At 37.8% G+C, this 17,507-nt stretch overlaps 1 protein-coding gene across 1 annotated transcript in view; it reads left to right on the top strand.

Moving 5' to 3' along the window:
• LOC114659761 (E3 ubiquitin-protein ligase Itchy-like) overlaps nucleotides 1-17,507 on the top strand; it is a 64,421-nt gene that overhangs the window by 21,504 nt on the left and 25,410 nt on the right. Inside the window, exons 5-12 of the mRNA XM_028812402.2 lie at nucleotides 5,994-6,128; nucleotides 8,025-8,076; nucleotides 10,683-10,858; nucleotides 12,092-12,299; nucleotides 12,449-12,544; nucleotides 13,675-13,849; nucleotides 13,952-14,021; nucleotides 16,072-16,156. Of these exons, the coding sequence (XP_028668235.1) occupies nucleotides 5,994-6,128; nucleotides 8,025-8,076; nucleotides 10,683-10,858; nucleotides 12,092-12,299; nucleotides 12,449-12,544; nucleotides 13,675-13,849; nucleotides 13,952-14,021; nucleotides 16,072-16,156 (997 nt within the window). The remainder of the gene's footprint in view (nucleotides 1-5,993; nucleotides 6,129-8,024; nucleotides 8,077-10,682; nucleotides 10,859-12,091; nucleotides 12,300-12,448; nucleotides 12,545-13,674; nucleotides 13,850-13,951; nucleotides 14,022-16,071; nucleotides 16,157-17,507) is intronic.

Here is a 17,507-nt window from a genome sequence, read left to right as displayed (position 1 = left end):
TTGCATTTTTTAATATAGATATTTCTAAGAAAAAATGCTGACTTTTATAAACCTAAAAGTCTATTTAAAAACGCTGAGTGTGTGGACACGTTGCTTATCTGCTCTTTTGATCATGTCTGTTAATGGATCCATTGCCAAAGCAAATTTAGGACTTGAGTAATTTAGTCATTTGTAAAGCACATGTTAAGCATTAGTGATGCCTCCTTCTTTGCCCATGACTGTTTCACCTTTCATACCGTTTGGGTTATCCTGTGTGACCTGATCTAATTGTGTCCTGGACAACAGAGAACATGAGGTAGAGATCATACTTCAGGGGAAACTGTGACACGTAATGAATGGAGCAATTTAAAGTTTGTCATTTTCTTTGCATGGAAATTAGAACAAGTACATGATCACAAAAGAACTATGCATAGGCTGATTCATATTTATGGATTGTTTTGCTGCTGTGCTAGGAAAACGAGACGGATGAGAAAGCAAACTAGCCTTTATTAGTTTGCAGGGTTAGAGTTTATCAGGCAATGCTCCTCTTGTTCCTGATGTTCTTGACAACCCCATTTCACCTAACAGGAAGGATGATGGTGACATCTAGTGGCTAAAATGTGTGCTTCTGTCTATACTGGAGGATCAACTTCAAAAATAACACTAATTATATGTCAGTTATTTGTCAGATTTGTGGCATGTATTCATTTGCCATGCAAACTTATGTTGTTAAATGAAATGTAATATAGAAATTAAAAAAAAAAAATCTCCAGCAACAGCACCAGTGGTGGTCAGTGAAACACCAGAAACAAAAGCTTTACTATAACTTAACAAATGTAGTGAGAAGTCAAGCAAAATGGCCCCTTTTATTGGCTAACTAGAAAGATTACAATATGCAAGCTTTGGAGGAACTCGGACCCCTTCTTCAGGCAAGTTGGAATCATTACTTCTTGCCTGAAGAAGGGGCCTGAGTTGCCTTCTTCAACACAATCTTGATTTCTCACTACATTCATAATGGCTAACATGCTATAACACCCTAGTACTACTAACTTAACAAATATATCTACTGATAAACAAAAGTTTTCATTTCAGAAAACATACCTTTTGCATGTTGATAAAACATTTATGGCCAAATACCAAATTTGTAATGAATGATTCTTGGCACGGTCATGTTCTGTGTTCACAGCAACTGCAGTGGGTGGAGTTTTCATGTAAGCAGCAGCCAGCTCAAATAGAAAATTGAAAGTTGTAGTATATGTATGTAAGCTGTGGGGCATTAGTGTTAAGTAGCATTCTGACAGTCCACAATATAAAACAGCTGCACACTATTGACTACTCATGTTTTTATGTTGTTCTTTCCTCCATGTATGATATTTTTAATAGTGTAAGAATTATAAATAAAATAAATAGCAAGCACTTTAGATATTCGTAGTCAATATGTCTTGCAAGACATTTTCCACTTAAAGTCTCAGTCAACAAGTACCTGATAAAAATTTTTTTTCTTGATCATACTGCCTTGCAATCAAAATTGAGATTGCAGCAATTTTTTATAGGGTCATTATTGTCACCTGTGCAGGGCCCACCCCTGAATTAACAGCCCAAAGGCAGCAACCAGTCTGGCAATTGCTTTTTTTTTTTACCTGCCTTTAAAGATTCAGGACTTTGTATATAGAAATTGAGTAACCTTGGAGAGGAGGGGGGATCTCAAATATAGATTCAAATATATGTAAGTTGGTGGGTGCAGAATTTGTTTAAATCCTTAATAAGTCTGCATTATCACTCCTCCTCCCGGGTTATATAAAATACCTTTAAAATTAACCATATATTAAGTTCATTCATTTGCATTTATTTGTAATGGCAAAAGTAGTGATTTAAGGTATCTAAAGAAATGTAAAATTGACTCAGTTTTGTTTTTTTCTTAACCATCGCTTTAATAATAATAATAATTCTTTGCATTTATATAGCGCTTTTCTCACTACTCAAAACGCTCAGCAGTTGCAGGTTAAGGGCTTTGCTCAAGGGCCCAACAGAGCAGAGTCCCTATTGGCATTTACAGGATTCGAACCGGCAACCTTCTGATTACCAGTGCAGATCTCTAGCTTCAGAGCCACCACTCCGCATGCTTTACTAATACTCATGTCAACATTTCTTTACAAATTACCTATAACAGGGATTCACAAACTTTTTTTTAAGGCAAGCTCATCCAAAATGTTGCACCATCTGGTCACGATCCCTCACTGATATAAACGTAGTGCTGCGAAGCTGGGCAAGATCTTGTTTTCTGCTAACAGTAGTCACATGGCATGATTCTGGGTAACAGCAGACCTTTTAATCAAAGCAAATTAACTATTACAAACTAATGATGCATGAGTGATCAAATGTAATTTGGTATTTCAAGACCAGAGGTTCTCAAAGAATGAATTTTTTGGCCTTAAATTGTTAAGTATTATATTGTTAATATTTCTTTAATCTAACCTTCTAAATACTACATTTAGGAATTTTAACAAAGGGTTATTGTTAGTTTTCAGTGTGACTCTGTATTTTTTAATTTCCATGTATATGCCAAATGTGTTTTACTGTATTTTAATGTAAAATCATATGGTTTGATATGGAATTAAAAAATCCTAACATTTCAATACTTTATACAGGGAGATTCACTCAAAAGTGGCTCAGAATATTCTCTAATAACTCTTGCTAGGAGGAAGCAATCTGAACCAAACAACATGCAATGTAATCCTCGGTATATGGAGCTTCGAACAAGCCGGGATGCCCCTGCGTCGGAGTGGTGAGGTAGGCGCCGAGCAGCCATTGCGACATTTAATCTCAGTTTGCAACTTTTGGGTGCATACCGCCCCTACCCCTTCACTCAATCATTCGACTTCTCATTAGGATGGTGGTGTAGAGTATTGAGCAGCACGTCTTCATGGTGCGAACCTATTGGGTCACCAGTTCGTTTAAACCATGTCAGAATCAACTGGATGATCACAAGTTAATGGAAGGTTACTTCCAGCAAGATGGAGCAACGTGTCAAATATCGGCAAGGAGCATGGCAGAAATGGAGTCCAGCTTCGGGAACAGGGTAATTTCGAAGGGGCTTTGGCCGCCACGGTCGCCGGATCTGACACCACCAGACTTCTTCCTTTGGGGTCTGCTCAAAGGAAAGGTCTATCGGAGCAGGCCTTGCACTATGGAAGATTTGAAGGAAAACATCCAACGTGAAATTGCTGCTATTCCCCTTGAGACGCTTGCCGATACGTTCAGGAAGATGTAGCGCCGTGTCGAAATGTGTCTGGCCGAAAACGGAAACCACTTCTAGCATCACATGTAATGCAATCAATTACACATACGTCAAGGTATATAGTGTATTTTTTTGTTTGTGATTGCTTCATCCTAACAGGAGTTACAATAGAGTATTCGGGGCCTCTTTCAAGTGAATCTCCCAGTATTTATGAAAAGTATAGAATTATATATGAATCTGGATCAAAAGCAGGAGAAAAATAACTTAGAATGGCATTATGTCAATTTAAAGACTGAGTCTGTTCAGAACTGTGCACTTCTATTGTACCTTCAGCCAATTCCAATATTTAATTTTTAAGGAATGACAAAGGTTACCGAACATTGGTGACGCTGTCTGAAACAAAAGTTTTCCACTATTAATATTAACACTGAATGAAATATTATATACAGGAATTTTATTATTCATATTTGTCTCTCTTCCTCTTTATATATTTTTCTGCACTATCCAATTTCTAAAACTGTTCTGAAAATAATGATACAGCAAATAAGTTTACCAATACTAAAAACTACTGCTTGTGTCAGGGTGAGAAAGAAAGCATTGTTTCACAAAAAAAGGTGGTCATGTTGCACTGTACCTGGGCACTTTTGATTATGGGTTAGCTTAAAGAAGTGGAGATCAAGAGGGAGCTGTTACCTTGGACATGGTCATGGTCATGGGGATGGGTGGTTAAAACAGGATTGGAGAACGAGGTCAAGCGAGTGAGACAGGAGTGGAGAGTCACTGCAGGAGCACTGTGAGATGGAGCAGTGGAACTGAAATGCAGTCTACCTACCAGAGAGACTTAAATTTGGACGCTGTGGAACTAATGGTCTTTTTGTATGGCTCACTCACTCCCTTTATATGAGTTTCATTGCGTACCATCTGACAGCTGATCGCATACCACACTGGCTAATAGCTAGTCTTAAAAACTGGCAATTGGATTTTTATTTTTTTTAAAGAACTAGGGGGCTCTGCCCCCTGCTCGCTTTGCTCGCCAACCCCTGTGTTTGGTTAATCGAATATACAATTTTAAAAGCTTTTTTTTTTTTTCCTTTGGAATTGTTTCAATTTCATTTTTTGCACTTTTACTTTAAAGCTTCATTAAAAACAATATTTGGAATTACCTTTTCTTCAAGATTGCATTGAATTTTGATTCCGTCTTTGGAGACAAATTGTGACAACGCAATGTATGAGTGAGTGAATGTTGTTTCTGTTTCTCTAATAAATAATCAGACTTTTTCTAATTTTTGTCCCTGTGATTTGTTAATTGTCATAGCAAAAGCTATTCTCGCGGTAAACTGTAAACATTTTAATACGAATGGCATATCACAATCTCCTTTGGTGTCTAATGTTATTCGTGGAATATATACATTACCTTTCTTGTTGCCTGTTAAAATTTACATCACTTCTCCTTGATCATAAATATACACCTGACTGAATTGTGTATTCTTTGAAATTAAACTTGTCGTTGCTTTAACTGGTGTGGGACCACAGATTCTCATAGCGTATGGTCCATTATTGTGTAAATCCACGTTTTATGCATGGAATGATGCAAAGGCGAAAAGACTTTGTTTTCCACTGTTTGCCTTTTATTTCTGACCTCGCTTTGTCCTGCTATTTTTTCAATTACACCTGGTTCTGATGATTAATTACCTTTTGTTTGCGCTAATACGATCTTTACTATCTTTTTTTTGATACTGTAGTGATGTAATAAAGTGTGACAAAAGTTCTACTTGAGCAATCGCCAACTTTGTAACCCCAAACACAACTTTCTAGCACCCTCTCCAACCCCTCCTTTCGCCCCCCCTTACTGCATCAATCAATACCCCGCTATGAGTCTTCCATGCTGTACTCCGCCCTCCCTCAATCGGACCTAACAGTCAATTAAAAACAAAAAAGGCTTCAACTTGGCTGGGAAGCTACAATACTTTCGAATTTTACTGCTTTCATATTCTGTACCTTTCTGTGCATGTGTATCGCGCCATCATTTGTTTGAGCCTTTCAAATTCCACTGCTTTCATATTCTCTTATCTGCCTTTTTTCTCTCCAATGCTTTTGGGTCTCTTTTCTCCGCGCTGCTCTTTCTTCTTTGCTTAGCCGTTGACGTTTCATCTAGAACGTATTGTCCTTACACGCTTTATATGTGCTGAGAGCACAGGATCTGTGTGTGCTACGTGCCTTTACATGACTGAGTGTTTTGCTAGCCGTGCTCTTATTTGATAAGAAGGGCGTGTCTTGCAAGAATCTCATGTTCCACGTCCCCGCGAGACAGCCTTGGGACAATCTCTTGGCACCAAGTCTCATGTTTACGGTCCCCGTGAGACGCTCCATGGCCAGTCTTTTTGGTCTCATGGATCTTTTAAGTGTCTTCCTAGAACTTCCGAGAAGATCACGTCTCGTCACCCTGCTTTTCCTTTCCAGGATTTTTTTTTATAATAGAGAGATGTCACAATCACAGGACTGCTGCAGCCCCTCAAGCGCAACCTGGTGGTGCTACAGCCTCTAGTTTGAAGACCACTGACATATAACACTCACAAAGAGAAAAACATGTAAAGAGAAAGCAGCAGCATTATTTGAAATATCATCAGCAATGAATATATTCAGTAATAGCTGTATATTATTATCAATCTAAGTTTTTGAATGTGACCGATTAGCTGTATTTTGTTTGTTTTTTTATTTTCTGGACTGCTTTTATTAGCAGCCAAGAAAAATAACCAATGCATTGGCTTGTTTTTAGTTTCAGAGGTTGTTCAGACCTTAATGCTTTGCACAGATAAAGATCCTGCCGAAATAGTAGGAGATCTCTCCGTTTGTTTGGATGGACTCACCGTGGATCCTGAAATGTTTGCCTCTGTGGAAAATGGTATTGAAAGTAAGTACATAGTGTTTCAAAGTTTTAAGAAATCAAGTCAACAACACTGGAGTTACAATTCTTAAGCGGGATGTTCAAGTATGAGGGCATAAAAATACAGAATACTATTCAGATGTTTTAATTCCAGTCTGAGTTTGAGCTGATAAAATCTGTGTGATTATATAAGGAGTGGATGAATCCAATCTAGGCTTCATACCGTTTATTTTACTTGTTCAATATTCATGCTCTTCATGATTCATTTGTAAAAAAAATTTCAAACTAGTTTTTTTACTTTGCAGTATAGTAGAACTACAGGGTACTTAAAAGTTGTTTGAGCTGTCACTCTTTCTGATGTAAAATGTCCCATGCTTTACCTATAGCCTACATGAAAATGTATAACTCAAAGAAAGTCTGTTTGTTTACCTAGAGGCCATCCACTGTATCTTTTGAAAATGTCAGTTTTTACCTGCTGCTACAAAAGGGTGGGTCTGTGGCGCCCTAAAGATTTTATCTGTAAAGAAGACTTGTATAACTGAATATGTGAAAATGTGAACAGCAGCATCCCTTACTGTCAAAATGCTTATAAGCAATGCCCTGCTATTCTCCATCCTTGTTCTAAAATCTGGGGTTGTGACCTGTTTCTAACCAACAGCCTTAAATTGTCATTAATAGTGACTGATTACAGTTGGTAACAGAACATTTGCACACTGGGTAAGCTAGAAGTAGAGGGCAAGATACAGGATCATTTAACATCAAGCAAATGCAAAAGATTTCTCATTGTAAGGCTCTGTGTATAAAAATGGAATTGAGCTGTGAGCTGTCAATTTTTCAGTTAACTAAACTAGCTTGTGATTTAGTTGTCAAATTGCACACGCTCGCTCTTGCTGTGTCACTGTTCAAAATCAGAAGATTTTTCTCAACCAGAGCACTTAAATTAATAGATACAGTACCTCACTGCAGCAGCCTTCAGAATTAAATGTCATTTTCCAAAGACAGATGTTAAATTTCCACATCTCCCTGACACCAGGTTATTGTGTCTCAAGCCTAGTGCTACCCCCAAAACAACCACACACACAACTCTAAACAGGCATTGAAGGACAAACATGCAGACATGAAGGGACAAAAAGCACTTGGCTTTTAATGTTTATTTAACTCCTTGAAACTTATAGCTGTGAATATAGCCCATCAGCGTCACCAAGCAAGAGCCTTTGCTCCAGGAAGAACAAAGCCAGTTTCTTGTCTTGTTCTGAGATTTTTGGACCCTTCAGCTGTGCCCAGGTGATTTGGTTACAAGTAGATGACCAAAGGCTGGATGGCGTGATAACTTCAAACAGTGCAGCTGATATTAACTCATAGTAGACAGCAGCAACAGTATATTGTAGCTGGCACTTTTATTATCTTACTCAAATGCTTTTTAAATCTGCAGCTATAATTTTGTTTTTTTTTTACTGTCTCTCTGGATATTTACTTTTTAAAGACCATGTTCTGCAGTTCATGTTGTGTCTTTCATTCTCAGTACAGCTAAATACTTGTGTGTTTTTGTAAATGTAAAATGCAGATCTATATCAAAAAGTTTTATACTGTGTGTGTATATATGTATATAGTTATAGTTATATAGTGTGTGTATGTGTGTGTATATATATATATATCTATATATATATATATATATATATCCTCTTTAATAAAACCCCTGTGTGCATCCACAGTGTCCGTGTGTGTGTGTCTTCTGGTGAAGTGCGCATCGCATGGTGCCGTGCGCAGTGTTTATGCACTACTGTTCTAGCGCCCGTTATTGTAACGGGCTTAATGTCTAGTATATATATGTGTGTGTGTTTGTGTGTATGTGTGAGAACACACACACACACACACACACATACTGTATATATACTATAGTTTATGTTTAATTTTTTTTCCCAGGTTCAGTGCAGAATGCTGATTCACGAAGAAATAGTGCCACAGTTATTGGGAGGTAAAGAAAATAATAACAATAATTACATTTGGTCACCATGACTTCTATTGTGTACATATGCCAAAAAGCAGAAAAAAAACTTGGATTCAATTTAACAAAATGTACTGTTAGAATAAAGGTATACCATGACAGTTAAAACATAAAATACTCATTTCTTTATCTTCCAATTTGTTATTTTACATTATGCTGTCCATCCATTTCAGTTTACAATTGAAGTGTTCACATAGTTTGTTTCTAATTAGGAAAACTGGTTATATCTGAATAAGAAACATTTTTATTAGAGTAGGTCTTTTGGCCCAGCATAGCTTTTCAGTCTCTCTATACCTGTTTCTGCAAAATATCTAGTCTCACAATTCTACTAAACTAGTATCTGTTTTTCTGTGTTTTTTGACATTGTTATGAAATGTACACTTAGCCAGGTCTTTTGTGACCCTGTTCACCTTGTAGAAGAACACATTTTAAAGTAAGAGCTGGCTCTATCCTGCTACATTGCTTTATAATTTTAAGCACTTCTGTTATGTGATGTCCTAAAGTTTGTTTACTTAAACTGAAAACTGCAGAGATTCTACAATTTTGCCTTATAGCTCATACCCAGCAGACCTGGAAATTGTCTGGTTACTTTTCTCTAGACTTTCTCAAGAACTATTAATTTTTTTATATTTTGGAGACTAAAACCGCACTCAAAGTCAGACATATTCTAACCTGCTTAGTCCTGAATAGGGTCGCAGGGCATCCTGAATCTTATCCCAGCTAGCATAGGCCACAAGGCAGAAACAGACACTGGACAGGGCACCAGTCTATTGCAGGGCAAGTGAACACACACTCACCCACCCCCAGCTACACACTATGCCCAATGTAGCACCACCAGTCCATATAACCTGCATGTCTTTGGACTGTGAGAGGAAACCAGGGTACCCGGAGGAAACCTACGCAGGCACAGAGAGGACCTGGGATGCGAACCCTGGTTTGCTTACTGTGAGGCAACGGCGCTACCACTTCGCCACCATGCCACTCGAGTGCACAAAGTTCCATCTTAAAATATTAGTTTACCCATCCATGTTTTCAGAAAATGTTTCCCACTGCAGGATTATAGTTTTCTGGATCTCCACCGCTGCAGTGTAGTGTATGCACTGGGAAAGGGCAAACTTCACCCAAATTTTGGAATGAAAAATGGCAGTTAAGTCTTTAATGACACCCACATCAGATTATTATCGTCTTCACTCACAGTAGTGTAAAATGATTTGTGTTCCAGGGATGCTTTCAAGTTGCATGAGTGACTAATAGGAGGACACTTCTCCATGGGTGATCTCTAGCCTTTGCCCCATCTCATATTAAGTTGGTTACAATTAGGTTGTTTACAGTAAATCTAAGTGGCTGACCGATTGTTTTGCTAAGTTCTAACTGGCTAACACATGTTTACTAACTGACCACTGGTTAAGACCAGGGACCTGTCAAGCATAGTTTTGCTTGCTTCTGGTACCAATTGTCCTCACACCTTAACAGTCCTGGCCAGGTTGTTGTTTCTTAAAAGAAAGTGGTAATAATACAAGAAAATAACATCGAAAGTTCTGTAAAGGTAAGAGACAAGTTTTTTTTTGCCTTGCACAAGACCATACTGCAACTGCAGCGTTGTTCTTGCTTTGCAGTTTTGAACACTAACATTACAGGGTGCAAGGCAGGAACCAGTCCTGGAGAGGATGTCAATCTATCACAGAGCATATTCACATGCATACTAAAACTCTGCCACACTGGGCCATTTTAGAGTCATCAACTAACCTAACACATACTTCTTTTACGGGAGCTGAAATTCCCAGAAAGCACCCATCTAGGCACAAGGAGAATGTGCCAAGTCCGTAAAGACAGTGACCAAGATACGAAACATATGGAGCACCTGAACTGTTTTATCTTCTTCATGGATTTACAACTGTCCATTAACAAGGTAGACAACATGACATAATTCTAAAAAGCTGTTTCAAGCTACCTCTCTGGAGGGCAGAGGCAGCAACAGTCAGCTAATTTGTCTTTGATGCTGATAAATATCTGTTGTGTCTTTCTAAACTGATGTACGATACTTGTCAGGAGAAGAAAAAAATGTCACGACATGCCTTCACATATTTACAACTTTCAACTCTAAAATATTATGGGGATAGTTTATGATATGATAAATAATAAATAAATATGGAGATAGGTATAGCTAAAATTTCAGTGCTGTATATTTTTTAATTTAATTTTTTTTTACCTATTAAACCATCTTAACAGTCGAAGTAATAACGTCATTCCATCCTGTTATGTACGTCTGTTTATATAATATTAACATAACCATAATCATGGTTGTCAGTTTTCATCAGGCTTCATGTAATGTAGAAACATGTCTTAAGGTCAAAGGTCATATAGTATTCCATCCATCCATTATTCAACCCACTATATCCTAACTACAGGGTCACGGGGGTCTGCTGGAGCCAATCCCAGCCAACACAGGGTGCAAGGCAGGAAACAAACCCCGGGCAGGGTGCCAGCCCACCGCAGGGTCACATAGTATTTTTTCATTTTTCTGTTTTTTTTTCCTTCAGTATTTAATCTTGGTGACCATGAAATTTCTGTTCTAGGACAAACATAGACATCTCTACATCTGCAGAAAGCATTGAAGATTTGGCTTCGGGTAACAGCAGAGCTGTGAATGGCAGTGATTCTCCCTTGTTATTGAGTAGTTCCAAATCTTTAAGGCCGCCCAGACCTTCACGTCCCCCACCACCAACACCGCGAAGGCCAGCTTCAACAGCTGGTATGAACAGATTACAGTTTGTTCTGTGTTAATATGAAGTATTTCAGATTTGTAATTTAATTTTAGATTTTTAACACTCTTATAAAACAATAGAGTTAATGTGCAATTCTTACTGGTTTAGGAAACTGTGAAAGGATAAAGTTGACTTCAACTACGTGGCTTTCTTTGTTTTGTTTTTGTTGTATTAGTAATGTTGATTCTTAAAGTTCAGTTAACTGCAAGATTACTTGGAGATTACAAATATGAAAACTTACTAATCCATCCATTTTATGAATTACTGTTAGTTGCAAAATCCAGTGTTCAAATAATGAATGGGAATTATAACATTAATTAGTTTCAGGTTTCTGTAGGAGTCAATAACTTTTTTACACTTGTTATTTCATTTTTCATTACCTTACACATCAGACAAATAAACAAACGTGCTAAACCTGGGTGACTCTTAGAAAGATTTGGCCAAATTTCCTGGGATAATATATATAAAAATAGATCATCAGACTGACCTACTATTTTTTTCATTCATATAATGGACTGACATTCTGTCTAAACCAGATTGATATTTTGACTGGTTTACAGAGAATTGAATAAAGAAGTATGGAAAACATTTTCATTGTGATTGGCCTGTTGAAATTAATTGTGTCCTTTTTTAGTTTGGACAGCCTGTCCATCACTAGGTGCAGTCATACACATACACACACATTAAACTCGTAAAATGTTTTTTAAAAACTCGGAAGAAACCAGTGTCTTGGGAGGAAACTCATGCAGTCATGTGGAGAAAGTGCAAATTCTGCATATTTACTGGGATTGTGATGGAATGTGAGGTAACAGATACTGCACTATATGCCAGCTTATATTTCCTTATTATGGATCCTATACATTCACTTTTAAGCAAATGAAACTTGATTTTTAATCATAAACTTTTCAAGCTATGGGTCTTTAATTGTAGTCTTTTTTGTTATCAGTGCAAGCAGACAACAGCACTGTTTCTGTTCATTTGTAAATAAATATTTGGTTTCTGACATTGATAGATTATTGCAACAACATCCAGAAATCACACATAAGGCTCTGTATTTGATTATATAATGAAACAGAAAGTGTGTCAGAATAATTTGGTAATAGTTGAGCATTACTGTGTAACTTTTTTTCATTAACCTTATTTTTTACTACTTGATCTCATATATTTACTCATAGGTATAGTGAATGCACTTAGTTTGTCTCTTTCTTTTCTCTCTCTAGTCCCTTCCATCGAAACTGTACCTAGCCCTCCAAAAAATGCATCAAGTAGTGATCTCTCCATCTCAGAGTCATCTGCGAACCATGTTGTTTCTAACCATACGGGTCGATTAGAATTGTCACCATCCAGCTCTGCACCGTCAGATGTAGGAACACAGCCATTGGTCACACAAAGAATGAACCCCATCAATTCTGGCCCTCTTCCCCCAGGGTAAGACACATTTTCTTCTTATTTTCAGTACACCTGGTAAAAATGGTAGCAGCGGTCATTGTGCAAATGCATTGGTTTCAAAGTTTTATTTAATAATAAGAAGATTTACATCTATAATAAATATGGTTTTATGTTTCTTTTTGGAATAGATGGGAACAGAGGGTAGATCAGAATGGCCGTGTTTATTTTGTGGATCACATTGAGAAGAGGACAACATGGGAACGGCCAGAACCCCTTCCTCCAGGGTAATTGCTATGATGTTGGAGGGCAGTTACACAGCAAAGAACATCTGTATACGTAACAACATATAGATTACACTTATATCTAAAGAAAGTGGAGGTGCTTATTTATTTATATAGTTGGACAACTGGCAGGTTGTATTGACATATGTCTACATCTCTACCATATGTGCAATCAACAGTCCCCTACTTTTGCACTACAAATGCTGTTATTCTCTGATCGTTTATTTGAAATGCAAACTGAAATTGGTCTAGAAAGTTTCAGAGTTGCCATTTTGTGATCGCCCACTTCTGGGAGCTTACTGTGTACAATGTTTTTCTCAGTACATCAGTGACAGATAGTCAGAGAATAAAAATTCCTAACAGTTCCATTTTAATAATCATTTTGCAGTAGTGTTGGGCAGAAAATTCTATGACATCTGCACAGATTACATGAAAGTTTTTTATTGAGTGAACACAATACTGACTGCAGCCACTAATATTCCTTTCCCACATCTTTGTTCGGAAGACACAGCAGTGATCTTTCAGCCCTTTCACCTAATTTTGTTTGGCCACCACAAACATGTCATGTCTGGCTGGACAGGTTGTTACATCCATCCATCCATTTTCCAACCCTCTGAATCCGAACACAGGGTCACGGGGGTCTGCTGGAGCCAATCCCAGCCAACACAGGGCACAAGGCAGGAACCAATCCCGGGCAGGGTGCCAACCCACCGCAGAACACACACAAACACACCCACACACCAAGCACACACTAGGGCCAATTTAGAATCGCCAATCCACCTAACCTGCATCAGGTTGTTACAACTGCGGTGAAAAATTAACACAGCCAGAAATGATACTGTACCTTGGTTAATGGAATAGTTAAGGTTTTGAGTTAAATGGGAAAATGACCACCTGTTTTTTAGTGGTTGGCACAGAGCTGGCAATTGTTTGTTTTACAGCAACACTTCAGGCACAAACCCTAACTTTTAGCTGTAAATTTTGAGTATTAGCAAATTTCTAATGAACATCACAATGTGGTGCTACATTTTTCTGTTCAGAAATGTGCTCTGATTTGAATCACTCTGCATCCATATTTACATGTTTGTTATTCACTGTTAGTTAGAAGGTTTGTCTTCCCTTCTACTTCATAGCTGGGAACGACGGGTTGACCCCATGGGAAGGATTTACTATGTTGATCACATCACAAGGACAACAACATGGCAGAGACCAACTGTGGAGTCGGTGAGGAATTATGAACAGTGGCAGCTACAGCGTAATCAACTGCAGGGTGCTATGCAGCAGTTTAACCAAAGATTTATTTTTGGGGTAGGTCATGAGTAGCGGCCTTTTTTTTTTTTTTTTTTTTTGACCCAGGTCACTACAAATCCAGGGCAAGTTGACTAATCTATTGCTTTTCTTTTTAATCAGCTTCAGGACCAGGTCCCAGCTACACAGAACAAAGAGTTTGATCCACTAGGACCACTACCACATGGATGGGGTAAAATGTGTTCTCTAATTGTCATAATAAGTTGTCTCATCAGCTTCAAACCACAAGTCAATCATTTGACATCCAGAAAGTGTCCATAATGTGAATTACCTTCTAATTTACTACCACATGGAACCAGGCCAGTTGTTTTGTTTCCATTATGTTTTTTTTTTTCCAAAGTTTCTGGAAATCAACTGACAAATTTGGAATGTTTGCTTGTAAGCAAAATAGATACACAGTTTGACTGATCCTTGGAGAAAGTGCAAGCGACTATTTACAGTTTTCAACAGAATTTGGAAACTTAAATCCACAGTGAATTCCAGCATTTATGCAAATATCGAAAACATTGTCAGAAATGAACATCCTGTGCAGTATAAAAACAATCAATAAACAGTCAAAAATGGGTTATCAACAAAAAGGAACAAATAAGTTCATTAATAACATCTGCTACCTCTTCCTTGTGTTTATGTATGCAACTATCCACCTGTTTGAGGTAATCACTGTGTAGGTATCACCTCCTTAAGAGTTTTTGCTTGTGTTGGTGACATAACTGGAGCTAGCTCATTAGACTTGTTCTGGTTCATGGCTGGTCCCTGGTGTAGGTGAAATATTGATGTAAATGCACATGCAGTGTTTTTTTTTTTTAACACTAGAATCCCTGAAGCCTACGGAAAAACTCGTAATCCTGGGCCACCTTAAATTCCTTCACACCTCTGCATTGGCGTCTTTTGTTTTGCAAATGTGTTGATCAGCTCAAGCAGCCTGCTATCCTTTTCCCAGCTCAAGCCAAGGCTCCGATTCTGCCTGTGAGGTGCCTGGAGATGTATTGGGTAAATAATGCAGTATATCGTTATTTGGAACACATGCATTTCATGAGTGTTCAGTGTCTACAAAGATCTGGGTAAGTGTAGGATGAAAGGAAATGCGAGGCAAGAAATGCTGAACACATACCTAAAGCAGAAACTTTTTCCATGTTATACTAATAATGACGTGAAGTATATAATGTGTGAAGACTTTAGTCCAAATATCAAATAAACGTGCGCTTTTATTCAAGAATATAACCAAAGTAAAAATAAAAATCAGTTTACATGTTGCTGTCAATGAGTTAAAAACCCAAGTTCAAATGTCAAACAACAGAAAGTTAAAACATATTCTTGGATGGTGGGGAGGTAAAAACTGCTGCCTTATAACCAACAGGTTGCCGGTTCGAGTCCTGGTGCTCCACGTTTTGAGTAGTGAGCTGCTTATTATTACTATAATAAAAACATACAATTGATTTGAGTCTAACACCTGGTGTAAATTTTGGCTACTTGTAAAAGTTAGCACTTTTCTTTATGATTCAGTTTTATTCTCTCAGTGACGTTCACATGGTACAATAAACTTTCCTTTCCCTCTCTGAGTTGATGGCATTTATCTCCATTCTTTTCACAAGAGCAGTGATGATTACAGTTGGTACTGTGGTTGATGCCTGCTCAGAACTATTTGTGGTACTGGCAATCAAAGATATAATGTCCTGTGACCGCTATCAGACTGGACAAAGGCAGAACCGTAACAAAAGACTGCTTCCTCACAGCTGATAGACTGTAGCACTGCAACTATGGTCACTTTAGTATGCAAGCAATTTACAAAACGAAAGACCCTGATGAGGAGAGGTGCGAAGCAATTTGAGGTGGCGTGGGATTACAAGTTTTTTCATAGGCTTCAGGGATTCTTGTGTTAATGTATGGTTAATTTGACCAGTTAGTTGTTATTCTCTATTTAGCCAGAATGAAATAATAATAATCTATTAGAAACAGGACAGAAGCATGGAATTTGTCTGCAGACGTCTAAATGCCCGGGTCATGTTCTATCTATATTTCATTCAACCTGTTAAAAGGGTGACACAGGGCCTAAATACTTCTGAAACAGCATGTCTCTATAGGTTAGTATTTAGCAGTTGTAATGAGAAAATTGTAGAGAGGTTTGCTGACATTAGAAATTAGCTGTGTTCCACATTTTTCTCTCTTCTTTCAAAATAAGTGCATGATTTTAACATACCATTTTTCCCCTCTTTAAATAAAAGAAAAACGAACCGACAGTAATGGCCGAGTGTACTTTGTTCATCATCCTACTCGTTCGACACAATGGGAGGACCCAAGAACACAAGGGTAAGTTGTTTTTATGGCGGCTTTTCAGGTTTTCACTGATTTTCTGTGTTCTGTAATCTAGCTGGATTTAACCAGTTAGTTAAGCATTAGTTTGTATTGCACCTTTTATAGTGAGCAGTATTAAAAACTGAGAATATTGTAGTCATCTCTGTGATGGAACAGTGCCCTCTCTATGTTGTGTACTTGTTTGTATACTGTAAGATAACAATGCTTCAAACATTAGTAGCGAAACCTCGTTACAGAAAGGAGATGGAGAGAAGATTTTAGGATTGAAAAGAGTGCCGTACATGCATCCACATATCTGTCTGTAGGACTGTGTTGCCTTTTTAGATAATGTTTTGCTTTCAAAGGGTTTTTTTGAACAAAATCTCAGTCCGCTTTTCCAGCAACAGAGTATTACCTGTATGTTTGTGAAATGTGAGAATGAAACACTTAGCTAATGAATCTCTGTGTGTCTTGGACTAAGTGTGAGAATTTGCAATCGTCTTTTTTTTTTTTTTTTTTAGCCCAACACCTTTGCTAGTAATAGGATAACATTGCCTTCGATTTGAGCAACACCCCAATTCCCTGGGGTAATAAAAGTTGTGAACTAGCTGTGTGGTAGGAAAGTGGTAGTATGGAATGCAATCATCTTTGCTTATTAAAGTTTTCTTCATGCTGAGCAGCATTTCCCAATCTACGCAAATGCCATGTACTTCTTTATATAGATCTGCAATGGGTTTGGCATGGAAAGCAACTTGTAGGCAGTCACAGTGGTTCAGCCTAGAGCTCCGATGTGTCCCCTTTTTTATTTGTTAGTCAGTAGAGTGCATGGCCAAATCGCAAATTGTTGAGATTTTCCAAAGGTGATGTTAGTTGGAGTGGTGGTGTTTAGGATCGATATTAAAAGTGACTGGGTTAGGGTACCATGCTTGACAAAGAAAAATTGGGTAGTGTGTGCCAATCACACTCCAGGGACTGTCATGTACAGCTTATAATGGAGACAGACTTAACTTCTTAGACAGGTCTGGAATAAGATAATTGTAAATATGGATTTGACACTCTTGTCTGGAAATGTCCTAGAAAGTGGACACTTTAGCCTTACTTTTGCATTTACAATGTAAATCTTGGGTTATCCATTGCTGGCAACAGAGTATGAAGTAGCTACATTTTTGTGGCTAGATTTGTGTCAAGAAGTGCAGAATTAAACAACTTTATACATTAGTGTAACTGTTTTATTCTGGGTTACTATAGACAATTTTTAGCCCCCAAATGCTCTTTATGGTTTAACATAGATATTGAGGAAACTGCTTCATGGTTACCCTTTCTTAATAAACTCGTAACTTTTTAATGGGCTGTAATAAACACATAA

This window comes from Erpetoichthys calabaricus, chromosome 10 (assembly GCF_900747795.2).
Source record: "Erpetoichthys calabaricus chromosome 10, fErpCal1.3, whole genome shotgun sequence".
In the NCBI taxonomy this organism is placed as follows: domain Eukaryota; kingdom Metazoa; phylum Chordata; class Cladistia; order Polypteriformes; family Polypteridae; genus Erpetoichthys; species Erpetoichthys calabaricus.
This window is presented reverse-complemented; position numbering and strand designations above follow the sequence as displayed.